The 25,830-nt window shown below is 56.6% G+C and overlaps 1 protein-coding gene across 3 annotated transcripts in view; it reads left to right on the forward strand.

Moving 5' to 3' along the window:
* Nucleotides 1–25,830, forward strand: part of GRIP2 (glutamate receptor interacting protein 2) — a gene marked incomplete at its 5' end in the record, with an annotated part of 129,195 nt that overhangs the window by 44,180 nt on the left and 59,185 nt on the right. For 2 of the 3 annotated variants that reach the window (XM_079933157.1, XM_079933158.1), the window contains 8 exons: nt 19,010–19,090; nt 19,360–19,495; nt 20,291–20,436; nt 21,127–21,213; nt 21,755–21,830; nt 23,026–23,171; nt 24,023–24,170; nt 24,278–24,447. In XM_079933157.1, coding sequence (XP_079789283.1) covers nt 19,010–19,090; nt 19,360–19,495; nt 20,291–20,436; nt 21,127–21,213; nt 21,755–21,830; nt 23,026–23,171; nt 24,023–24,170; nt 24,278–24,447 — 990 coding nt within the window. Of the gene's footprint in view, nt 1–11,479; nt 11,520–19,009; nt 19,091–19,359; nt 19,496–20,290; nt 20,437–21,126; nt 21,214–21,754; nt 21,831–23,025; nt 23,172–24,022; nt 24,171–24,277; nt 24,448–25,830 lie in introns of those variants that run through there. The other variant, XM_079933159.1, reaches the window with a different exon arrangement.

A 25,830-nucleotide genomic window follows, 5' to 3' on the forward strand; every position in this document is an offset into this window, starting at 1 on the left:
CCCCTCCATAATGAGACTCTCCTCTGTCTGCCTCTCTCCTCCACATCCGGCTCCCGGCATTTCTCACACTGCGGCAGCTGCGCTGGGGTCTCAAATCTGACTCTCGATGTGGAAACGAGCCTCCTCCCACCAGTGCCTAGACAGCAACCACTTCCCCGGCCTCTGCCCTCCTTGATGCTGGGAGCACCAGAATTTCAGATCACCTATGGTGTCTAGAGACCCCGGGGCTTCTCCCTTTATCAAGAAGCCAAGGGTAAACTCTCATCCCCGGAATAATTCCTGGAATCCCAGCAGCCTGGAGTGAACCTCTGGACCTGTTCTTTGTTTCCCAAGCATTTATTAAGCACTTGTTGTTTGCCAGGTGCTGTGCTAAGTACTTCATGTGTACTTTCTCATCCTCACAACAGTCCTGTGAGCTATGAACTAAATCGCCCCATTTTACAGGTGAGGAAACTGAGGCTTAAAGAGGAAGTGACTTTCCAACTTTCCAAGGTCACACAGCCAGGAAGGAAATGGTGGAGTCTATGCACCGGCCCCACCCCACCCACCCACCCACCCAGGCCGTCTGACTTCCAAGTCCAAACATCTCACTATGGGCATATTTCTCAGTGGTCAGTTATCTGGCCTCCCCACCAGGAGCAGGGGACCCCTCTGTTGCGTTCCCAGCGTGTAGCTACTGGTCTGTCTTCCCCAGACTCCCCCAAGGTTATCCGCCCTCCCTCTGCTCCCCCCGCCCCAGGACAGCCCTGCAGAAACAGTGATGGGGTCCCCCAGGGTTCCCCCTCCAAGCTGAGCAGCCGTGTCATCCACCAGCACCAGTGCTGATCTTGTTAGCCAATGTCCCAGCATTGTGTCCGTTCGTTGGCTTGAATGTTCAGTCCAGCAGGACCATCTGCCTGTCTTAATTGCCCAGATAATTGTGAAGGCTGCCGGTCCTGTCTCCTCCCTGGGGAGATGGGCTGATGGAGCAGAAAGAACATCTGTCAGGCAGGGCTGGCTGGATAACCGCCCTCTCCGTGGTCCTGGAGCAGTTCCCTGCTCCTCCTGGGAATTGCCCCTCAGTCTCCCTTGTGTGCCCCCACCCTGCTGTCCCGTAGCTGGAACCCTGCTCACCCTCCCCGCCATCCACCCATTGCTCTCCTTAGGCTAACCTTGTCTCTCCAGCCCCTGCATTTCGCCATCTTGGCCGAGGTGACAGCGACTCATAAGCAGATGTGTGGGCAGGTGAGCGGACAAGGGGAGCAGACATCTACCCAGCAACCTCTTACAGCCACACAACTGGGGCAGCTGGGGTCCCTGCAGCTAACCTTAAGGACAGTCCCTGCCCCTCACTAAGTCTTGGTACCCCATTTGCAAAATAGTCTGTTGAGGAAAGTTTGTTTGAGGTTTGGGTCGTTTGGAGCCCAAGCTGGGGACGGAGGTGAGGGTGTCCCAGGCTGGCAAGGTTGGAGCTGAAGCAGCCCCCAGAGACTACAGGTCCTGCTCCTGCCCCAGCCCACGCATGTACCCCCATTTTATACATGAGAAGGTTGAGGCCAGTTTTGTTCAAGGTCACCCAGCCGGTCAGGGGTGAGATAGGACCTGAACCCAGGGTCCCCTCTCAGGCCCCCATGCTGCCATTGCTGGAGGGGGCGGTGCTGGCAACGTGGAATGTTCATCACCTCTTAGGAATCAGGCTTATCCGGGGATGGAAAGGCAAGGCAGAGGGGGATGTCCGGGGAGTTGAAAGTGGGACTGAGGGATGCCCGAGGGCTTTGGAAACGCAGATGGGACACCAACCAGCTGGAGTATCCCCCAGGAGGTGACAGTGGGCAACCCTGGGGGACTTGCAGGATTTGGCCAGGCAGAGGAGGGATTAGGGCCAGCGCATTCTTGGGTTACTGAGAGTGTGAAGGCTTGGAGGTGGGAATGGGCTCAGGGTGCTGGGAATGGTGGGAGACGAGGCTGCACAGGAGGATGGCCAGTTTTGGACACCGGTTGGCGACCTCCCAAGGATTCTTCCTAAATGGTGCTGAGGGGGCCGTGGAATGTGGGGTACCTCAGGTAGCAGGCGCTGGCCCAGAAATCTCAGTGTCAAGCCTTGTCCTCAAATAAGTGGCCTCTGCCAGGGCCCACCCCAGCCCTGCAGCCCCTGCCCCCACCTCCACCAGTGGGGCCCTTCTGCCTGGATCTCATTGGTATAGTCTCAGCTGGGCTGCACGGGCTCCTTGGATGGGCCTTCGCAAATTCTCTCCCTGCTTGAGCTTCTACCGCTAATGAGTCCACAACTGCAGGGTTCTCGTTCAAGTAGTCCACCAGGAGGACAAAAAGTAAGACTATCACACAAAGCCCTTTTGAGAATGTGTGTCTGTTGGGCTGGGATTAAGGCTTTGGAGCCAGACACCCCGGTTCTCATCTCCTGCCCCTCTGGACTCCAGTTTCCTCGTCTGTAAAAAGAGGTGATTGTGCCAACCTCATGGGCCTGAAGCAAATGCCACTGGAAGTTAAAAACACACTGATGTCCAGTGTGGATTAAAGAGCCTGGCCCCAGACTTGGGGTGGGGGATGGTTTGGATGGCCACCTGCTCTTTCCAGCCACACACCCAGGAGAGGGCCTCAAGGTAGGAGGGGAGCTGATGGGACCCCACTGGAGCCACATCCAGACTCTAAACTGTGGCCTCTCCCTACAGGGCTCAGATGCCATGACCTGGGTCCAGGCATGGCCGCTGGGTCTCTGCAGGCTGGTCCTGGGGCAGCGGCCTGGAGGAGCCACAGGGAGACAGGCTCTAGCTTAGGATAATGGAGTGACTCCCATCCTCATGACTGTTCAGGAATAGGGTGGGCTGCTCAGGAGGTGGTGAGCTCCCTGTTTGTGGAGGTATGCAAGCTCTACCAGACAGCAGAAAGGATTCCTGCATCAGATTGTAGAGGGATGAATTATTGGTTTCTTTCCAGTATAGCAATCCAGAGGTGATGTATAGTCATCATTTATTTCTCATTCATTCATTTGGCAAACACTTATTTAGCGCTTACTGGGTGTGAGGCCCAGCCCTGGGCATAGGGTCAAAATCAATGAGCAAGACAGTTGAGGGTCCCCTCTTTGGTGGAAAAGAACAGTGAGCAAATGCATTGGAGGAAAGGCTGGGAGAGGGTAAAGGGGACCCACCTGGTGTGGTCAGGGCAGGCTTCTTGGTGGAGGTGGCATTTCGGTCAGGCTCTAAGGATGGAGGGGGAAGGGGGTTCCAGGAAGAAGGAGGAGCCCGTGTAAAGGACCCAAGGAGGGAGCATCTGAGTCTGACGATCTGACCCTCAGCCCATCTTAGCTGGGGGCCTTGGCCAAGTCCCTTCCCTTCTCTGGGCCTCAGTTTTCCCTCTGTAAGACAGGAGCAGCAATGCCTACCTCAAAGGGCTCTTGAAAGATTCCATGAGACACTGTACTCAATAAAGTGGTAAAACCTTGTGTAAATACCCTTTTTCTAGGGCATTTACACATAGAGGGTAATGCTTTTTATAAAAAATTTATTTATTGGGCTTCCCTGGTGGCGCAGTGGTTGAGAGTCCGCCTGCCGATGCAGGGGTCACGGGTTCGTGCCCTGGTCCGGGAAGATCCCACATCCCACGTGCCATGGAGCGGCTGGGCCCGTGAGCCATGGCCGCTGAGCCTGCGCTCTGCAACGGGAGAGGCCACAACAGTGAGAGGCCCGTGTACCGCAAAAAAAAAAAAAAAAAAAATTATTTATTATTATTATTGTTTTGGCTGCATTGGGTCTTCGTTGCTGTGTGCGGGCTTCTCATTGTGGTGGCTTCTCTCGTTGCGGAGCACGGGCTCTAGGCGTGTGGGCTCAGTGGTTGTGGCCTGCAGGCTCCAGGCTCAGTAGCTGTGGAGCATGGGCTTAGTTGCTGCGCAGCATGTGGGATCTTCCCAGATCAGGGATAGAACCCTTTTCCCCTGCATCGGTAGGTGGATTCTTAACCACTGCGCCACTAGGGAAGCCCCAAAGGGTAATGCTTGATCAAGAGGGTGGGTGATGGGAGTCCAGGGACAGTATTAGCCACAGGCTGAACCTGAGTCCAACCTCCTGCACCACTTGGATGCTGAGGGCACAGCATGAGGGGCTGCGCCTGCTGCTCCCAAAGCCTCATCGATCACCAGCCGCGAGGGGGCGTTGCTGTCCTCAGGCTCCCGTGTGCTCCACTCCTGCCCCGTTCCCGACAGCTCAGTCGTGTGGCTGCCCAGGCCCTCCATGTGTCACCCTGCCAGCATCTTATCGAGGGGGCTCAGGAGAGCCCGCCCCTCCTTAAATGTCATCCATGAGGCGGCCACAGTGCCGGGACGCCCCATTCAGTGCATTCTCTCCCCCGAAGCAGGTCTCCATCTTTCAGGACCCACCCCCTTGCCTGCCCAGCCCACCTGCTCCTGCAGGACCTCTGACCCCAGCCATGCGGGCTGGTGCCTCTCCCTACTATACTTCGCACCTTCTCCCTCTCACCCTTTGTCCAGGCTGCCCCTCTGCCTGGAATTCCCTCCCTGCATCATCTTGGACGGTTTGGTTCCTATGTCCATCAAGACTTAGCTTAGATACCGCCTCCTCCGGGCAGCTTTCCCTGATGCCCCTGAGTGGCCTGACTGTTTGGCCCCCTTTGTTTTGTTTGGGTTCGTAGTGAATCCTTGTTGAGTGTAGTCCTTTCCACAAGAGACACTGATGTTCTGCATCAGGTGTAATGTTCTTGGCACAGAGTTGGTCCTGTGTGGGCAGTAGCTGGGCCTTGAACCTGGGTCTCTTGACCCCCAGCCCAGGGTTCTCTCTAGGGCTGGACGTGTGGGGGGGTTGGGGAGGGCACTGCCATGGTGTCCTTGGCACCCTGAGATGAGGACGCGTGACGGGGCTGAGCCCTGACAGCCTGCCCACTTATTTTCCCGTTTTGCTCAGGCACCAAGAGGGCAGGTGGGCAGAGTCTGAGTGGTCCCCGTGGGGAGGAGGGTCAGCCAAGGCCCCCACCCCCACCCAGGGGCTCTCTCAGCACCCAGTTCAGTTATTTTTCTAAGGAACGTAGCTTGTCCTCATTCCTCCCTCCCTCTAAACCCTTCCATGGCTCTCCAGTATCCTCAGGAGAGAGCTTCGACTTCTTAACATGCCATTCAAGGCAATTATTTATTTTTTATTTTGAATCCCAGGCTCTGGGGGGTGAGCTGAATTCCTCAGTGTGTGGCACACCTGGTCCTGAGCCAGCTGGCACCTGCTCTGGCTGTTTTATCTTACTTTGTCTCCTTCATGCCCTACCCCCACTCCCAGTTACCTCCCTCGAAACCTTCACTCTGTGAAACAGATCTTTACACATGTATGTGCCCTTATAGCACATGTAGTGCTTTATGTATGTTTTTAGTTTACATAAGTGATAGTACGGGGAAATATTCTCTTTCCTGCCCTCTCCCTGCCTCCTCTCTTCCCTGCTCTGTCCTCCCTCCCTTCTCCCCACCCCTTCACCTTCCTCCTCCCCCCTTCCTTTCTCCCTTTAACTCACACTGTGTCTCTAAACCTATTCACACGGCTGTGCTTCTCAGCCGGGTTGTCCTCCATGGGGTGTGGCCATCGCATTACCTGTCCCCTCCCCCAGGATGGAGATGCAGGTCATCTTCACCAATGACATTCCTATTCCCGCTTAGGGATCCGTCGGGGGGTAGGGGTCACCCAAGGATAACTACCAGGAGGGAGGGCGCTGGCTCTCTCATGCCTGCCTCAGTTTTCTGCCCCCCAGCAGTGCCTCTGCCTCTCCATCTCCGCGATGCTCACCAGCGCCTGGTCTTGCCTGCATTTCTCATGTTTGCCACCCTGAAGAGTCAAGTGGGAGAAGCATCATTTCCCCTTCACTTCTCTGCTTACCAGTGAGTGGAGCGGCTCTGCATGAATTTGGGGCCGTTTCCTTCACGCCTGGTGCCCTGCCTGTTCATCATCGTCCCCGTTTTCCTTTTTCTTCTTGTTTTGCATCGCGATGCATCCTGACTCCATGCTTTTGACCTTTAACCCTGGCAGGTCCCCAGACTCGCACTGCTGGCCCTCGTCATCAGAAGGGAAACAGGCTCAGAGCAGGAAGGGCCAGGCCTGAGGCACAGAGAAAATTGGCTTCCAGGTCTCCTGCCCCTGAAGTGCCTTGCGCTTCCCCCTGCCCCTGGTCCCCCCCATGCCGTCTGGACCCTTGCAGCCCATCCCTTCTGCTGCCATTTGGAAACAAGTCAGATCACACAGGACCCAGTTTAAAACCCTGCAGTGTCTCCCCTGGTGCTGCATCTGGAGCAGAATCCCGACTTCTCTCCTCCTCCTGCCTGCTCCCCAGACAGCCCACGCTCGCCTGGAGACTTCTCCCTGCAGCCGCCCTAGGCTCCTTCCCATCCTGTCTCAGCCTAGAGGCACCTCCTCTGAGAGGCTCCCCGACCCCCCACCTCATGTTGTCCTGGCCCCCCTCGCCCTCCTCACCATCTCGATGACTTACCTGTATTTGCAGGGTTTTCTCCTTTGATCTCTGTCCCTCTGCTAGACCAGCAGCCTGAGAGGCAGGCTCTACATCTGCTTTGCCCGCTTGGAAACCTCGCACCCAGCTGAGTTTCTGGCAGGTAGTGGGTGCTTTTGTGTGACTGAGTGACCAGAGAGGTAGGGCCAGGCCGTGTTCACACTGACCACCTCCACGGGCCCTGCACTCTACAGTTTTTCAGGCGTTTTTATTCACAGAGTTTCTCAACAAAACCCTGTGAACACAGACATCTTCATCATTAAGAGGAGGGAGCTGAGGCTCAGAGAGGCCCCCTGCACGGTTATGGCCCCATGTTTCTCCTCCAGGAGGGAAGCCATTGCAAGTGTCAAGCGTGGAGGCCAAGAGGGAGCCCCAAGGAGCTACCCCATCTGTGGCCAGGCCTGGGCCTGTGGCCCCTTGGCCCTCCCTAGTCAGAGGATTTAGAGAGACTCCCCAAGAGCAGCAGCTTGGGGACCCCGCCGCCCAACAGTCCCTCTCTTTCTTCCTGTATCTGTGAGTGTGCATTTCTCAGGGGGCTGTGGATGGGGTGCTTGTGTAGGTGGCGTCAGCAGGGCCTGGGCTTAAATCCCTGCTCATGCCTCACACTCTGTGTGACTAAGAGCAAGTGGCTTCACCTCTCTGGGCCCCTGTTTCCTCGTCTCTGAGGTGGGGATGCAATGAGAAGATACGTGTAAAATGCTGAGAACACGGCCTGATACAGAGGTTCTGTGCAAAGAACCAGCTGTGGGTCCTCTCACCTCCCCCCCGAGCCTTGCCCTTCCCTGGTCTCTGCATACAGCCTGTTGTTCTTTGCTCTTGCAGCCCCCTGCTACCGCGTGGCCCTGCCTGCCCCTGTGCCCTCCAGGGCCAGAGGAAAGCTGCGGTGAAGGGTGCTGGGAACTGGCAGGTGTGGGCCTGGGGGCCTAGCCTGGGTGCAGCCCACTGGTGTGGCATTACCCCTGAAGTCAGGTGACGGCCCATGGGGCTGGGGCTATGGGGCAGCTTGGCGGAGTGGGGCGCCACAGCCAGACAGCACCCCCTAAGGCGGGGTCACCTCGTGGCCCTCACCTGTGGCTGGTGGCATCACAGACTGGGTTTCAGTGTCCCCGTCTGTAAAATGGGGGCAACAGTGCCCACCTTATGGGAACGTCTTACAACCAGGAGAGGGGAGGGATTGTCCTGGCCTGGCCCTCGGGGTGGTGTGAGGCGGGAGGGAGGGAGAAAGGGACGAAGGGAGAAGCAGCAGAACAACAACAAAGGGTTTATATCTTGTTATTGAATCGCCATCTCTGCGTCCTTCCCACCCAGACTTCATTTCCGGCTGTCACTCAGGGTCCCTGGCAGTCTGCTGTGCTTATGACTAACCAGCCCTGGGGCCTGAGAGGAAGGAAAGAGGCCAGGGTCCAGGCCCCTCTCTGCTCTGGGGTGCCTCAGACACCGTCCTCTCTGAGTCTCGGTTTTCCCATCTGTGCAGCATGGGGGTGGTTCCCGCTTGTGGGGGTCACTACCCCTGGGTGGCCGGGGGCCAGGGATGCCGGTGTCCTGCAGTGTGAGGACAACCCGCTCAGCAGTGGTGCCAGTGGCTCCCCATTAGGAGACTCTGAGAAGGCCCTGCAGGCCTGGCCGCACGTGGGGAAGAGGGCAAGAGTGTGTGCTGGGCAGACCTTCCGAGGTCTGTTCGCCCTCACTCCTCACGGGTTGGGAAGCAGAGGCTCAGGCAGAAAGAAGTGAGTTGCCCGGAATGACAAGGTTCTTGGGTGGCAGGGCTGGGGTTTGAACCTGGGTGCATCTGGCCAGTGCGCTCGTCTACCTTGAAGTTCTGCCTTTCTGGCCTGGATCCATGCAAGGCATTGGTGTGAGACTCTTGGCAGGAAAGTGGATGGATAAATGCTTCCTGACCCAATATGTAGACTCCCTAACCCTAGAAGGTGGTGCTTTTGTTATTCCCATTGTGCAGCTAAGGAAGCTGAGGCCCAGAGAGGTTTGGACACATGCCCCAGGTCATACAGCAATCCATCTTTCAGTTGTCTCATAAAACCTGAGGACGTGGTGTCAGGGCCTCTCCTGACCATGGAGGGGCTGCCTATCAGCTCAGTGGCCCTACCACCTTCCCCAGGCGGCCCAGCCCCCATCACTGTCATCCACAGTGTTGGAAATGTAGAACACTCACACTCTGTGACCAGGAGCTGCTGGTAGGCCGGGCCCCTAGCAAACCTGGCTTCTAGCCACAGTGCAGGCCCAGCAGTCTGTCTCCCTTTCCCTCTGCTTCCCCAGGGTTTGGCCGCATTGGGAGAGAGGGGTCGTGTTTGGAGCAGGGCCCAGCAGCAGCTTCACCCACTCTCGGCTCCCAGAAGGGACTCTTGCTGCTCATCCCAGGCCCTCCTCCCTTCTCTCTCAGAGACGCTCTGTGTCTGAGGTCCTTGCAGAGCCTCTCACACCCTTGCTCTGCAACCATCTGTGGTTCCCGTTGCCTGCAGGATAGAAGCCAAACCCATAACACAGCATTTCTTAAACTTCGTATGCATCCTCTGGGGAGCTGGTGAAAATGCAGCTTCTGGTTCAGCAGGTCCGGGTGGGGCCTGGGAGCCGGAATTGCTGAGGAGCCCCTGGCAGTGCCGGTGATGCTGCTGCTGCTGCTGGTTGTCAGACCACACCTGGAGGAGCGAGTGTGGCCAGGCCGCCTGTGGCCTGGCTCCAGCTGCACCTCCTGCCTGGTCTCTTCCTCACTTGTCACTTGGGACTGTGTTCATGGCACCTTCCTTCCCATCCTTCAAAGTCAGGCTCAAAAACACCTCCTCGGTGGACCCCTGACAGAGCTGATTGCCCCTCATCTGCACTCCCAGACCCCTTTATCTTGAGAGGCACATAGCAGCGCCTTTAAGAACAGACCTCTTAGGTGTGAACCTGGCTCCACACTTACAGCTGGGTGACCTTGGGCAAGTCAGTTAACCTTTCTGTGCCAAATATTTATTTAAACCCTAGCTTGTTCCAGAATGGAGCAACAGTTGCTTCCAAACCCACCTTTGGATAAAATGAATGAAGTGAAAATGTGCTTGGCGGGCTGACAGGAACAGAGGACAGAGGGAAGATGCTGATCCTTGCCTGTCTCCTGGTGTCTGAGTCCCCACTGCCTGGCACAGCAGGTGCGCAGAGAAATGCTGCGTGGAAGCTCTCCCATAATCCATGGCATGACCTTTCCAGGAGCTTGTCGTCCACAAAAGTAAATTCCAAAGGAGCAGCGAGAGAGACAGAACCACGGCAAGGTTTTGGATCTTCCGTCTTAATCGCTCATTTAAATGCGTCTGTACAGAGAGCAAATATTTTCTACGAGAGGGGGTGGACGGAACTCCAAAGGTCTGTGCACCACACAGCCCTCCTCCCTGAAGGGGCTGTAAATGGGGGGAAAGAGGGCGAGGGTCTGTTAAGAGCCGTGTCCCTTTCTGCCTGGTATGGAGCTGGGACTGCTCCAGGGTGGCTCTCAGTGCCCTGGGGATTGTCAGGGTCTTCATCAACAGCCTTGTTGTGACCGTTGCAGGGCACCGTGGACCACACTGAGAGTCTACATTCCCTTCCTGCCTGGTCCGATTCTCCCAGCAAACGCCTCCCAGTTCAGGTCCCCCCAGTCTGACCCAGTGCTCACCATCCCTCCCATGGCTGGGACCTTTGCATCTCTCTTTGACCTTTGGCCTCACTACTGGCCCAAGGGTCCCTGCCCCTGAGACATACCTAAAGTCATCCAAAGAGGACAGCACCCTTGGGAGGGGGGCAAGGAATATGACCTGTGGATACAGGCATACAAGTGACCCCACCCCATACTCAGAGCCTGGATTGTTCTGAATGTGCCGTTAGTGGGGCTGGCAGGAGCCAGCATGGGCAGCCCAGGAACTGTGGGCTGGACTCTGCGGTGGGCATCCCCGCTGAGGAAGAAACTCAGATGCAGTCCCTGGTCCTTAACCACGGGGCTGCACCCTCCCATTTGCTGCAGGACAGAGGTGATTTTGAGCCCCCTTGTTCCCATGCATCTGAGAGCTTCCATGGGAGCCGGGACCTTATCTGTCTCGTTCTCTGCTGCGTTCAGCTGGATGCAATAAGTCGTTAGTTGTACAGGCTGTTGACACCCCGAGTCACTATCGCCCATCCTTCTCCCCAGCACCTCTGCGGTGTCTGGCTCTCAGGTGGTAGCAACACGCACTGGTGGGTGGAAAGCAGGAGCAGCTAGAGAGCTGGAGGAGGGGCCCTGGGTGTCCGTCAGGGTCATCCTGAGCTGGTGCGGAGGAAGCTAGGAGTGTGCCGGGCTGAGGCCCAGCCGGGGCTGGAGTTGTGACCAGCTGCCCCTGCCCATCAACCCGGGATGCACAGCTCGCTCTGTCTTCCCACAGAGCTGGGGGATGCTCTGGATAACAGGCTGCTGGGCTGGTCTTCCCCAAGTCCCACCTTACAGGAAAGGAAACCGAGGCCTGGGAGAGGTAGCTGGAACTTCAGTGGAAGGGCCCAGGGGACTGCGAGTGCAAGGATTTCTAAACTGAGACACACCCTGGCGTCGTTCCACGGCTGCGTTTTATCCGGCTTATGTCCTGGGAATTCCGTGCAAGACTCTGTTGGAATCTGCTACTTAAAAAAAAAGAAAAAAAAAAGTTTGGAAGGCCCTGTTCCTCTTTTCCAGGTAGAAAAACTGAGTCTGGGCTGGGAGGCAATCGTTTACCAAAGACCCAGGGCGAGTCAGGGGCAGAGCTGGCCTCAGGGGTCTGTCTGCCTGGGGACCCTGGGGGAGGCCTGCCATCTTCAAAGACCCCTGCCCAGACTCAGGCTGGAGGGGGGGGGTGTTGAACCCCATCCAAGGATCAGCCGTGACAAGGGCCGTGTCCCCTTTAAGCAGAGAGCCGCCCGCTGCAGTGGGTGGACTCTTGCCCAGCCAGTGGGAGCTCTGAGCTCCCCTCCCATAGCCCCTCCCTGGCTCCCAAGGGAGTCAGTGGCACCGGGGAGACGAGCAGACATGCTGTGTGGGCTCAGCCGGGAGACCCCTGGAGAGGCGGGTGAGTAACGGGGACCAGTAGGCAGAGTGGCGGGGCCGAACCCTCTGATCCCTCTGGAACTGCCACCCAGAGAGGGGCCTGGGATGGCAAAGCCTGGGACAGCCACTCCCAGACCCAGAGCTTGGAGGGAGGGCAGGCATGGGACACCTGGCCGGTGGGCAGGGGAAAGGGCTGTCTGTCTGACCGTGGCTGCGGGACTGAGTCCGCTGGGCTGTCCTGCATGGCATGGCCGGAGGGCAGCGCTCCTGCCTCAGGCGTGCCCCAGGGAGACGCATCCTGCCCCTGCGTGAGCTGTGGGCGCCGGCTCCCTGGTCAGGGTGCTTTGGGGGGAGCTTCTACATGGGCTCATGGCAAGAGGCAGAGGCCCCGGCGTGGTGCTGTCTGGTCGGTGAGCCTCAGGCTCTGGGAATGCAGAGGGGACAGGTGTTGCTCAGCTGCCACATTCCTGGGTGGGCCCGGGGCTGGGACCCTGGGAGGGGCTCTGGGGCTGGCTAGGTCACCCTTCACTCCATGTCCTGGCTGTCCTGTCAATACCTTCCCATAGTCGATGTACTCCTGGTGTTACGTCCTTGCAGCAGCTCCAAGGGTAGGGACTGTGGTCCCAGTGGACAGACAGATGGGGAAGCTGAGGCTCGGAGGGGCCAGTGGCTGACCAAGGCCCATAGTGGCTGAGCCGGGATTGGCCCCCTGATGACTTTCATAGCAGAGCTCCCCCAACCATGCTTCCGAGGGCCCGTGAACTTAGGCTCCCACCTCCCCGCCTGTCGCAGAGGGCAGAGACAGGGTTACCCCTAGGTCCCCAGATCATAGTAATGTGGTTAATAATAGTAGCTTACAGCTGTTGAGACCTTACTCCGTGCCAGGCTCTGTTCGGAGCTCTCTCTGTGCATTTTCTCATTTAATCCTCACACCACTGTGTATTCAGCACTGTTATTCTCCCCATTTTACAGTTGGGGAAACTGAGGCACAGAGGTGTTAAGTGACTTGTCCAAGGCTAAAGCTAGAAGTAGCACAGCTGGGATTCGACCCCATGCGGTCTGCCCCTGCCCCCTCCTGGCGACTCCACTGCCTTCCTGGCTTGGGCACATCTGTCCTCTCAACATCAGGCCCAGGAAGTGGGGTCACCTGGTCCTGCAGTGGCCAGAGCCACAAGGGCAGCAGTGCCCTGGAGACCTCATCTGGGGCACCGCCAAGGAGGTGTCTTCCTCTTCCTCATGGAGCTGCCCCCTCTACCCAGGCTCAGGCCTCAGCATCGCCTGCCTAGACCTTAGCCCCAGTCTCCTCCCTGGCTTCCTGGCCCTCATCCCCCACCGCACCCCACCCCCTCCATGCTGCTGTAGGAGGGAGTTTGCTAAAACTCAGGTTTGATCACAGCTTCTTATCCTGGCATTCAAGGCCCCTCATGATCTCCCTGGCTTTTTCTCTCTCTGATGACTTCCTTGACCCCCACCCTCACCCCTGCAGCCCCCACCCTAGTCTCCTCCCCAGGTCACAGAGCTTCATGATCACACGTGTCTCACTTGGTGTCAACACTGAGGCTTTTTTAAAGAAAAGTCTAAAGAGGGAGCTTCAGGCACAGTGGGATCCAGGTGCTCAGTTAACATGAGTAGGACTCCAGGTCTCTGCTTCTTTTTAGGTGAGCTTTATTTCCACACAGACTCCTCTCCTTGAGGCTCCCAGAGGGCCCCTAGTACCTTAGAGCTTATGGTCAGACAGCTTGATCCTCCTCAAGGAAAGAGAACCTGTTTCCAATAGTTTCAGCAAACGTCCCCAACAGGTGGCCACTCCCTGCACCCTCCACATTTCACAGAGCAGGCTGAGACCCTGAGCAGTCAGGCCACATGCAGTGCTCCTCAGGGAGAGCCAGGCTGGGGTTTGGGGCCAGTGGGACACAGTGCCCAGGGCCCTTTCTCCTCCCCGATGGACTCTGCCAGCACGAGTCCTTTCTCAGGCCCATGCCCTGGCCATGCTGTCTTGGTCCTGGGAGGCTTGTTCACCCCACTAACCCTGAGCCCCTGCAGGAAGGGATGTGACTGGGCCTGGGGCACACAGTAGGCTTGAAAGCAGATTCGGGCAGGAAACTCCCATGCCCCACAGTGTCCACCCTCCTCTGACTCCTGGCCACCAAGTGGTCTTTGTTCCCAGCTCCTGGGAAGGCTCAGACAGGGTGTGTGTGTGTCGGGGTGGGTGGGAGGGTACTTCTGCCATGGCCTGAGCTACCCACTCCTCTGGGGGGCCCTCACCAGAACCACCTGGATCTTCTGTCAGGCCTGACCTCCTCAGGGCCATGGCTGTGGGAAAAACCCCAGTTCCCAGACCACGGAGGCCAAGGCCTCCAGACCCAGGGAGGCCTGGGTTTGCATCCTATCTCTGCCTCTTCCTGATTCTACGACCTTAAACAACTCATTCCACCTCTTTGATCCCCATTCTCCTAATCTGTAAGTAGGAATTGAATTTCACATGATTTACCGAGAATTTACTGTGTGCCAGACTCTCTATGCCAAAAACAGCAGTGAACAGACAGGCAAAAAACCAGCCCCCCAGGGCTGACATCATAGTGGGAAGGGGCAGATAGGAAATGAGATCACTAAGTTAAAAGAAAAAAAAAGTGAGGTCTGCTAGGTAAGGAAGGCGATGGGAAGTGCTGGAGGTGTTGGGAGTGTAGGTGTAAGTTCAAACAGGCCGCTTGGGAAAGATGAGAAGGTGAAGATTCCACAGGTTCCTGAAGGAGGTGAGGAAGGGGGTTTTGTGGGTGTCTGGAAAGGAGCATTCTTGGCAGAGGGAACAGCCAGTTCAAAGGCCCTGAGGTGAGCCTGAGTCTGGTGTGTGGAATGGCGAGGAGACCAGCGCACCGGAGTGGAGGCAGCCCAGGAGAGAGCATTAGGAGGTGAGGTCAGGGAGGCCCGGGGACTGTCAGTTGTGGGGAGAACGTTTGCTTTTATTCTCCGCCGGGTGGACTGAGTCCTCACTGCTCCGCTGGTGACCCAGTTTTGTGGGTTTGAGAGGGACGTGGGAGAGCACAGACCCAGAAGGCCACGGCCCCTCTGGAGCCTGCATCCCTGCCCCACATGACGTTGGGGCCATCGTGGTCCCATGGAGGGGGGTGTCAGCCCAAGCGTGGGCTCAAGGGCCAGTGCCAGGGGCCCCGCACACCTTGTGGAAGAGGGATTGCAGGGCTGGCAACCTCTCTGGTCGTGTCCAGCCTGTGGGTGCCCGAGCGCTAACGTGGGCCTCCTGGGTGCCGGTGCTGCCTCCCTGGGCGCCCCTCTTTTGGGGTCTTTTGCCCTTGTGTTTGGAGGGAGAGAGCAGAGCTGAGGATTAAGGATGTGGTCTGCTGGGGGCCAGACAGACCAATTCCAGTCTGTCTTCTGCAGCTCCCCAGCTGAGTGGCCTGTCTGGGCTTCAGTCTCCTTGTCTGTAAAATGGGATTGTTAGTGAGCTCGCAGAAGAGTTAAACATGTCAGTGCCGGTCAACATGTCAGTCCTCAGTCACCCCAGGACTGTCATGGGGTGAGGGGAGAAGGCAGGAGGGGGCCCATGGCTCTGCCGCTTAGGAGCTGTGTGACCCCAGGCAGTTCCCTTAACCACCTCTCTATGCCTCAGTTTCCTCATCTATAATGTGGGGATGATCGTGACACCCACCACATAAGATTATCATGAGGATAAAGTGGTAATAATTTAAAATTTCTTAGAATATGGCCTGGGTTCAAATCCTGACCCTGCCCCTTACAATGGGAAGTCGCCTAACCTGCCCGTGCCTCAGCTCCACCATCTGTGAAATGGAAATAGCGATCATCCCACCTCAGAAGGTGATGGGGATACGTGAGGCAAAGCTTGCGAAGCACCTAGCACAGCACCTGGCACTTGATCAGGAGGAGTTGATACCATTACTAATGGGAAAATCTTTCTAACGAAGTGAGTAAAAGGGCCGGGGAGAGAACTTCCATGTGTCCTGGCTCTGTGTACCACATAACCTCGCTGATGCCTCCCACCAACCCACGAGGTGGGCACTGGCTCCTCCACTGTGCCGAGACTCAGAGAGGAGAAGCGACTTGTCCCAGATCCCTTAGCCAGTCGGCAGCAGATTTAGGATCCAAAGCTCATCCTACCCTTTCCATCGAGCCAGCGATGCCTTCGGAGGTGGGGCCGACCCATCCAGGATTGGCCGATCACTTGTCGGAGTGCAATCAGCAATGGGCCGCTGTGTGCAGTTGTGGTTGGACCCAGGGGCGACTGGGGGCCCCCTTCTCCTCAGTGGCACTTGGGCCGGCTGGCCCTGCTGCTGGCTTTCTGTCAAGCGGTTATTTTCTCTTCAGCCCAAGTTGAGCCTCCGGGCATTGGTTTTCCCAGTGGCCCCTCTCTGATGGTGAACGCTCCCTCCTGGAGTCCCGCAGAGCCAGGCATCAGTCACGCCCCCATCGACAGCCCTCCCCAGCCCCCGCTTCCCAAGGCCCTGTCCTGCTTAGGCGGGACCCTGACAAAGGCAGCCTGGCCAAGGGCTGACTTCCTTGTTCCCTTTCTCAGAGCTCAGTGGCTCCCTGGGGCTCCAGAGAAACGGAGGTAATGAAGGCAAATTAGCAATGCTTTCAGGAGAAATAAAATAAAAAAGAAACCCATCCACCCGGGCTGCAGCTTGGGGGCCGGGGACCAGGTGTGCGGTCTGTGCTCAGCACGGTGTCTCTCCCTCCTGCTCCCCCGACTTGCCCAGCCTGAGTCGGCCGGATGGTCTGGCATTGCTGCGAAATGAATTTCCCTCTGAAGCGAGTTCTTACAGGACAGATTGACTGAAGGAAAAAGCTCATAATTGCCCATTGCTGGAAGGAGGAGACAGGAAAAACACTCGGATAAAAATATCTCTGTTTTTTGTGCACTTTTCCAGCTGAAAATTGGTGGGAAAGATGTTTTTGAAAAGCCTTCATCTATAAGCATATAATTACCAGGTCCCAGAACAAAAAATAGAGAGAGAGCGGGAGAGAGCAGGCATGTTCTCCGAGGGAGGAGGACTGGGGTCCGAACCCTCCTGGGGTTTTCTATAAATAAAATAATTCCCTCAAATTCTCATGCCTGGGCTGGTTGGAGCCAGCGATAGTTGGAGACACCCCCGTTTTACAGATAAAGAAATAGAGACTCAAGTCACACGGTTAACTAGCAATTCTGTCCTTGCCTTGGTTCTTGGTTTGAATGCTGCCTGTTTCCCCCGACCTGAGGATGTTTGTGAGAGTGGGGCACTGTCCCCTCCGAACAAGCATCAGCAGACATTGTAGCATTCCTTATGGGTGCCTTTCTGAATGTGGCAGGGGTCTTAGATATCCAGAAGCCCCGTATCTGGCCATCAGCTATCCTGAGTGGCCTCCACCGCCGAGAGAGGTCATCAAGGCCACACCCTAAAATGCACGTGCGCTCTCTACAGAAGAGTCTCTCAAGTCCTCACTTATTGCCCACTGACTCTGCGCACAGTTGTATGAGTCTTGGTTTGCATCATCACACAGTCAGGCCTGTCTGACAGCTGAGCCCAAAGGCAGCAGACCCGCACATCTCAGCTGTGCCAAGTGTGCCATCGCAGCCCAGTTTGGCACCGTGTCATTCACTGGATCAAAATGTGAATATTGGGATGAGGAAAGGGCAGAGAGGTAGTGTTGAAGACACACCACAGAGACACCGCAGGAAATGGGCATTCTGCTTCAGCAGCCAACATCCCGCACCCTCTGCTTCAGAATCAGCGTTAACCCACCGCTGTTCCGCTCCATTCTTTGGGATTCTACGGCTCTGAATTTGGCAAACTTGATTCTCTGCTTTCTTGTCCGTAGGAGATAATCTTCCCCCTCCCCCACCTCCAGACTCCTAAACTTGGAGCCAGCAAGCTTATCTCTGGTCTTCCCAGGACAGCCCGGGGAGAGAAGGATTTTCCAGTGGCAGAGTCTAATTTGCATGGGATAAGACAGATTTTAATTCCAGAATTGCCCACATGAAATACCAGAGATGTTCACTGTCACACAGTTGATAGAACCCAGTCTTTTTAATTTTATTAGCTCAGAAACGTCTTGTTGAATCTAAATTAAGTGCAAATTAGGGAACCGTAATAGGAGGCTTTATACTTAATGGGGTGTTGCCTGAATCCGTGGCTGTGGATGTGAACACAGGGCCTAGGGGTGGGGGAGGTGAGCAAAGCTGCTGGGGGCCAATTCCCGGGGCCCTGGAAATGATTCGTTATTTCCCACCTTCTGGCAAAGCTAAGGGAACCTATCCCTGGTCCGGAGAAGCCATTTCTCAATGGTTAGAGCTGCAGGTGGTGAAGGTTCTCAGGCTTCCTTGGACCCAGGTTGAGCTACAGCCTTGACCCCAAGCTGAACCTGACCCTGACCCAGCCTGAGCCCCACCCCTGACTCTAAAGCAGTGATTCTCAGTGAGGGGCAGGGCGGGGTTGGGGGCGACAGTGTGGGTTGTCTAGAGTCATTTTTGGTGTGGTGACTGGGGTGGGATGCTACTGTCATCTAGTGGTTAGAGGGCAGGGATGCTGCTAAACATCGTACAGCAATCCAGCAAAAAAAAAAATGTCAATAGTGCCGAGGTTGAGAAACGTGCTGTAGATTGTAGATTTCTGGTTCTGACTGAGCCCGGACCTTGGCCAGGCTGTGGCCTGATCTTGACCCAGGTTGACACCACCTCTGGCTGAACGCTAATCTGAGCCCCTCCCCACCTCGTGAAAAGGATGTGGCTGGGATGGGATAAGAGGCTTCTGCCCCCAACTGGGGCTGATTTCCTCCCTAGCCCCCTCTCTCCCCCTCCTCTGAAGAGTGAGGAGGGGGACAGTCCTGTGAGAGGCCTTGCTGTGGCCAGGGGGCTGGGGAGGGAGTGGCCTGCCCACAGCTGGTGAATGGGCGTGGGGGCAGAGCAGGGAGGGGGGCGGGGTGTAGGCTTGGGTGAGGCCTGAGACAGCAGCAGAAGCCTGGGGGGGTGTACAGTGCCTGGAGGGGCAGGGGTGGCCCGCTTGACAGTTTGCCAGTTGACCTTACCCATCTCAGTCCAGGGCTGAGAAGAGACTTGTAGAAGGAATGTGACAAAAAGAACCTGGTCAAGGGAGCCTGGAGCATGGGGCAGGGTGGGCAGAGGTGCCTGGGGTCTGGTCCTGGCTATTAGCAGAGGCTCTCGTGGCCAAGGGTTGTGTGACCGTGGGCACAAGTTGTCCCTCTCTGAGCCTCAGCTTCTTTCTGTATATGTGGAATGATAGTTGTGGAGATGGTTAATCACTGGACCGTCGTGCAGAGCCCAGTCTGGTGGGTGCTCCAAAGAGCGTTACTCAAGAGCACAGACAGAGTTGCCCTTGCGGGGAGAAGCCATGAGGCTCCCCCAGCGGAGACTCAGGTGGAGCTGGTGGCAGGAAGGAACCCCTCTAACAGGCCACATCCACGAAGCAGAAGATTCCCAAGGCAGGAGCGCTTTGCCTGATGGAAATGACAGCGGAACTCAGGGCCTTTCTTTCTCTCCTGCAGACGATGGGCCTTACTCCAAAGGAGGCAAGGACGCAGGAGGGGCTGATGTGGCTCTGGCGTGCCGCAGGCAGAGCATTCCAGGTAACCAGCCTCCTCTCCTTCCCCTTCTCTGTCCTGGAGCACAGAGAGCTCCAGGTGGGGGTCAGACAGCATTGTCTCTGCAGCTAAATCACTTTGTGACCTTAGACTAGTCACTTAACCTCTCTGATCCTCCTTTGTAAGGAGGATTTCACCCAGTGTCATGCAGCCAAGGGTACTGAGGGGACTTACCAAGTATTGGCCTCACTTGTCCTGGAGCTGGGGGCCTAGAATTGCCCCACGCTGCCCACTCACCCCCTATCTGTCAGCAGAGGAGTTCCGAGGGGTCACCATGGTGGAGCTGACGAAGAAGGAAGGCAGCACGCTGGGCCTGACCATCTCGGGTGGCACCGACAAGGATGGGAAGCCCAGGGTCTCCAACCTGAGGCCTGGGGGGCTCGCAGCCAGGTGAGAAGTGGGCTCAGTGGGGGCAGCAGGAAGGGGGCCAGGCGGCAGTGGAGGAGGGTACTAGGGCTTTCCGCAGAGCAATCAGACAGCTGTTTCCTGGAGCACCTAAGAGCTTGGTGTCTGTGGAGGGAAGGCCCCCAGTGGAGGCTGGGATTCTAGGCCCCGGCTGCTTCTTTCCCTTTGCACCAGAGCTGGCTCAGCTCGGCCACAGCATCCCATGCTCGCCGCTCTTGGGCCCTCCAGGCCTTTGCATCCTGTTCGTCCCCCCACACTGCCTCTGGGAAGCCCGCAGCACCCCAGGCTGAGGCAGGCGATCGGCTCTGCTGGCACAGCCCTGTGTGCCACTTCTGCACACACTGCCTGCACCTATTATTTTACCTCCGGGGTCCCTTGGACCATGAGTTCCATGAAACCTAGGAGTTAGCCTCTCTATCACTGCCCCTCTGGGCCCAGGAAGAGCATTAAGGAATAGCAAAGGGGGTGATGATCTGGCCACTCTGTGGGCTGTCTGGGGCCGGTTAGAGCTATGACTATGAGGGTGACACCTCAGCAGGAGGGAAAGCGGGCAGACCAGCATCAGGGGAAAAGCTGGCCTGGGTGTCGGGCAGGTCTAGGTTAGAATCCCCACTCTCCTAACTCACTCGCTGTCTGACCCTGGATATGTCTGACCTCTCTGAGCCTCAGCTTGCCCATCTGTAAAATGGGGATCCAGAGACCATAAGGATTCAGTGGGAGGGGGGACATGAAATGCCAGCACCTGTCACCACGCGTGTACTCTGGCCTCCTTTCTCCCAGGAGTGACCTGCTGAATGTGGGCGACTACATTCGGTCAGTAAACGGGATCCACTTGACCAGGCTCCGCCACGATGAGATCATCACTCTGCTCAAGAATGTGGGAGAGCGTGTGGTGCTGGAGGTGGAGTATGAGCTGCCCCCGCCCGGTGGGTGCCCTTGGACCGGGAACTTTCTCCACTGCCTTGGTCATGGGTGGACAAAGCTGCCTCCTTGCCAGCACCTGGGTGGTGGGTGGGCATCATGCCAGCTGGGGTGGACTGGTCCTGGGGACTGGCCACAAACACCCATGCTGCACCTGGGGCCTTGCCTACAGCTGCAGTACGCTGTCACCAGGAGGTGGTAGGGACCTGCTTATAACCCCTTGTCATCCTGCATATTTAGTTTCCAGATGCTTCTCCTTTAGGAGGGAAGGTTTTAGGAATGTCACTGAATAAATTGTTCCCCGCCCTCCCATGCTGCACTGAGTACAGTGGCCTAGGGTTTAGCTTAGCTCTGAATTTTCAAAATTGGTCTGAAGTCTTGAAATTTGAGTAACTGTCTGGAATTCAGCTCTGGCCTAAGACTGTGAGCCATGGACTCAAGCCTGAGTTCTACTGTTATCTCTGTGGGAGCATGGGCTGGCCCTTTCCCCTCTCTAAGTGGTGGACTGAGTGGGTTTTAGGGAAGAGTGTGCCTCTAAGCTTCACTTGTCCTACCTGTAAAATGGAGCAAGGGGAATTTACCCTTCCTGTAATGTCTTTGACTGGTCACCCAACTCTCCTGGAATGAGCTTTGGGGACATCTGCCAGCTTGGTGATGCAACTGAAGGACTCAAGGAGTCCTCCATTTCTCCCCAGCCCCTGAGAACAACCCAGGGATCGTTTCAAAGACAGTGGATGTCTCCCTCTACAAGGAGGGCAATAGCTTTGGCTTTGTCCTCAGAGGTCAGTGTAAGAGTCACATTTGGGGTCAAGGGACGGGAAGGCTAATGCCAATTCTATGTATGTTCTATTTTGCTCTAATGAATTACATACATGTATAATCTTCCTTCTGACTTTTAAGAACCATTAAAATCAAGTATTAAACGGAAAAATTGGCCAAGCAACAAAGTGGCCAAGCAACCATTAAAATCAAGTATTAAATGGAAAAATTGGCCAAGCAACAAATGATTGGGGGGAGTGAGAGGGAAAAGTTGTAACAGAAAATGAAGTTTGGAGCTGCCTAGCAACGAGGGGAAAAAGGGAAATAGGATGAGGTCACAGGAAAGGAAGCAAGCTGTTTAATAGAGAGAGGACTTTGGTCCTATTCCCTACTTTTTGTCCGAACTCTGGGTGGGATTTGCAGTTGATATCTCATAGGAGGGACTATGAAAAGCAAGCACAGAGTCCTCAAGCAGATTTAATTAAGGAAGCCTGCTTAAGGTCTGGGTTGGGGCCTCCGGGCGCCAGGGAGGGAGTGGATAGATGACTGTCGAATTCTGTCCAGGAGGTGCTCATGAAGACGGGCACAAGTCCCGGCCGCTCGTCCTGACCTACGTGCGGCCCGGCGGCCCTGCCGACAGGTGAGCCTTAGCCGGGATGCAGCTTACAGCCTCACCCTGCACTGCCCTCCCCCAGCTCCCCTAGGAAGAAGGCAGAAGGGACATCATACACATTCTCCAGATGAGCAAACTGAGGTCCAGACAGGGGACACCCCTGCCCAGAGTCGCTCAGCAGATTATTGGTGGAGCCAGCACTAAACCCCAAATGAGAGCTTCCCCCAACCTTTCTTCCCCAAGGTCCTGCTATCTCGAGGCGGTGGGTGGGGGGGGGGCGGGGCGGGGGCGGGATGGGGATGGAGAGTGAGCTTTAGTGTCATATTACCCCTTCCCTGGCCTTCATTTTCCTGTCTGTGGAGTGGGTCCAATAGTGCAGCCCCTAAGAGCTGCTGTGAAGGAAGTGTGGGGCATGGTGACCAGCGTCACTGTGGTTCTCTGTGATGCAGCTTCCCCAGTCCTGGCTGCGCTGCCAGCCTGGCCCTGCCTGAGCCCCGCTCAGAAGCTCAGAAGCACCAGGAGGAGAGAGTGTGGAGTAGGAACACACCCAGCTTCCAACTCCTGACCCCATGACCTCCCAGCGGGAGATTCCTGGCCATTTTAAGAAATGCCTGGAAAGGCCTTGTCAGAAATCTAAACCTGACCTTGGGACGGGTCTGTGATGAGTTATTCATAGAACCTCCCAGAATAGCTTTGGCCACCTGTTTGGGCAGGCATTCCAGAGCTGGGATGTGACCCAAACCAAGGTGAACACCTCATGCCCCTCCCCTGGGGCCCAGTGGAATTCCTTCCCAGGCATGTTTCTCACCAGCCCAGAATCACTGCTGAGAACCAGGGTGGGGACCTGGGCAGGGACCGCTGTGCTGGCAGCTCGAAGCCTCCAGACTGCCCGCCCCTGATGCTGAGTGGCCCGGCAGGGCTGGGACCCTGTCGGGGCCCTGGTGGTGACCTCGAAGGGCATCTCCAGCTCAGACGCTGGAGGGCTGAGCTGGGACTGAATTTATTAAGCGCCTCTGGGAGGGGTCGGAGCTGACCCGACCCCCGTCTTCAGTGCCCGCTTCAGTTATTCAGCTGCTTCCACATAACCTCCCTGGTTCTTTCACCCACATGTGCATTCCTTCCCTCATCCGCTCTGTCCCTTTCTCCTTCTCCCGCACCCTGCCCTCCCTCTGTTCTCTGGCTCGCACTGGGTGAGGCTGACTGACCGGGCCCTTCCCCACAGGGAGGGCTCCTTGAAGGTGGGGGACAGGCTACTCAGCGTTGACGGGATACTGCTGCATGGGGCCAGCCACGCCACTGCTCTGGCCACCCTGCGGCAGTGCAGCCACGAGGCACTCTTCCAGGTGGAGTATGATGTGGCCATTCCAGGTGAGTTGGGGGCCTAAGGGCTAGGGTTGGAGCAGGAAGAGGCCCGGGGATAGAGGGAAGGGGGTAGCAGGTATAGATCCTCACCACTGCAAAGGCTGTGTGACCTTGGCCCAGTCACAGCCTCTCTGAGCCTCTCTGGGTAGTAATACTCTGCCAGGTGTTGTTTGTTGCACTGGGGATCCACCTGAGAACAACACAGATGAGGTTTCCATTCGCATGGGATATTCTGGTGGAGAGAGACGGACAATAGATGGAATAAATCACATATAGAGTGTGTCAGATGATGATAAGTGTGTAAAAAAATCAGGGAGAGAGATGGGAAGGCTGCGTGATGCCCTCTAATCTGCAGCTGTCCAGGTGAGAGAAAGGTGATGGTGGCTGGGCCAGGGGCTGAGCTGGGGGATAGACGGGGTCAGATTCGGGAAGTACAATGAAGGTCCACTGGCCTGGTTTGCTGATGTTTGGACATGGGGGTGGGGGTGAGAGTAGGAGGAGCAGGGTTTTGTTTTCCAGCCACTGGGTGGGTGAATGGGATGCCGTTTTCTGAAAGGGGGAATGCTCGTAGTGAAACCCACAGTTCCGTGTATTCAGTCGGCTCTCGAATATATGCGAGCAAATTAGTATTGTCCAGCAAAGGCCTGGGCTCAGAGCCCCTGAGACCTGAATTCCTACCCCTCATCTGCTTCTGAGTGGCTGTGTGACCTTGGACGAGGTCTTTGCCTCCACGCACCTCAGTTTTCTTGTCTGTAAAGTGGGTGCAGTGATCCCTCCCTGGCAGTGAGGGTTAAGTCGAGATGGAGAAAGGTGCTCAATATTTGCATCTCAAACTCTTCTTTCCTTCCACTTACCAGACACAGTGGCCAACGCTTCAGGGCCCTTGATAGTGGAAATAACCAAGACACCAGGGTCCACCTTGGGGATCTCACTCACCACCGGCTCCCACCGGAACAATCCAGTCATCACCATCGACCGCATCAAGCCGGCCAGTGTGGTGGACAGGTGGGCACCCACTGAGAGCTGCCACGGCATGGGGGCTGCAGGGGGAGAGCTGCCCAGAGCTCTGTCCGGCTGGACCAGCCTCCCCCTTTGCTCCCTGACCTGGCCAGGAGTGGGGCCCTGCATGCCGGAGACCGCATCCTGTCCATCGATGGCACCAGCACTGAACACTGCTCGCTGCTTGAAGCCACCAAGCTCCTGGCTAGCGTGTCGGAGAAAGTGCGGCTGGAGATCCTACCTGCGCCCCAGAGTCGGCGGCCCCTGAAGCCCTCAGAGGCAGGTGGGTCCCCTTGGCAGACCTCAGAGCTCAAACCTGAAGGCTAATGGACCAAAGCCTTGGGCAGGCTAAAATTTACTGGAACAAATGTCCATTCCCACAGGGAAGCTCGAACTGTCAAGTGCAGCAGCTAAGGGTGGGGAGGTGGGGCGGATAAACAACTTGGGTGTTTGATTTGACAGCTTGCTGGCATGGTTGGCCCAAAAGCTAGTTCCATCACTGGTTATATTAATAGAAGTATAAAGGCTAGAACAAGGGAGGGGACAGTCTTCTGTGCCCTGTGCTACTCAGAGTTTGGACCCTGGACTCAGCTCAGGGCCCTCGGCAGGTCCAGAGGAGGCAGCCAAGCAGTCACGGAGGGCCTAGAGCCACCCCTGTGAGGGGTCGGGGCTCCCAGCTTGGACCAGGGACCTAGGCGCTGGGCAGTTCTAAGAGCAGAGGGAGCAGATGGTCTGGGGTCCCAGAGGGCAGAGCGGGGGCCTGGGGCAGGCTGGAGGGTGGTCAGAGGAAGGCAGCCTCCTGCTCAGGGCAGGCAAGTGCTTCCAGCAGCCTAACCCTTGGGTTTCGAGTTCACATCCCAGCTTCGTCCCTAACAGCTGGACAGGTGCTTTGCCTCTCTGAGCCTCAGCTGCCTCATCTGTAAGTAGGCGTCAAGACCCCGAGTGCACAGGCTTGGTCAAGGGGGTCAGGCTGTGAATTCCAGCCCTTGGGGCACAGTGGGGGAGGGGGGCGAGGATGGAGTCTGCCTGCCCCACCCTTTGCAACCCCAATCTTCCAGAAGAGAAAAATTCTGCAGATCAGATGTGTGAGGACCGGCATCTCTGGTCTCTGCCAGGGTCGGTAAGGACCCCGACAAGCCACAGCAGGGGCTGATGGAGGAGGCTTTGGGGCTTGAAGTCCCGTCCTCTGTTCCCCTACCCCCTGCTGTGGTGCCTGGGCTTCCCACGGGTCATGTGGGTTCACCCACATGACAAGTCTACAAGGTTGGTACAGAGGTGCTGAGGCGCCCAGTAGGGCAGGTCCTTCCAAGAGCACACAGCTGCTGACAGGGCCCCTGGCTCTCACTGAATAAGCCTCTGCTAAGCACCCAGCACTGCTGTAAGCACATCATACGTGCTAACTCATTCTGATCCTCCCAGCTTCCCTAGGGATTTGTCCCATTTTACAGATGTGACAATGAGGCACAGGGGGGCTAAGTGACTTATCCCAGTCCCACAGCTGGTCAGTGATGGAGCCAGGATTGGACCCGGCTGCTAGCCCCAGAGGTGGCCCAGCCCCCGGGTGGGGTTGGAGTCACCAAACAGGGAGGCAGAGTCAGTGGGCTGAGATCACCGGGAGACCTCACCCATCCCTCCAAGAACATGTTGCACCAGGCTGGACATCCCC

This window comes from Stenella coeruleoalba (assembly GCF_951394435.1).
Source record: "Stenella coeruleoalba genome assembly, chromosome: 10".
In the NCBI taxonomy this organism is placed as follows: Eukaryota; Metazoa; Chordata; class Mammalia; order Artiodactyla; family Delphinidae; genus Stenella; species Stenella coeruleoalba.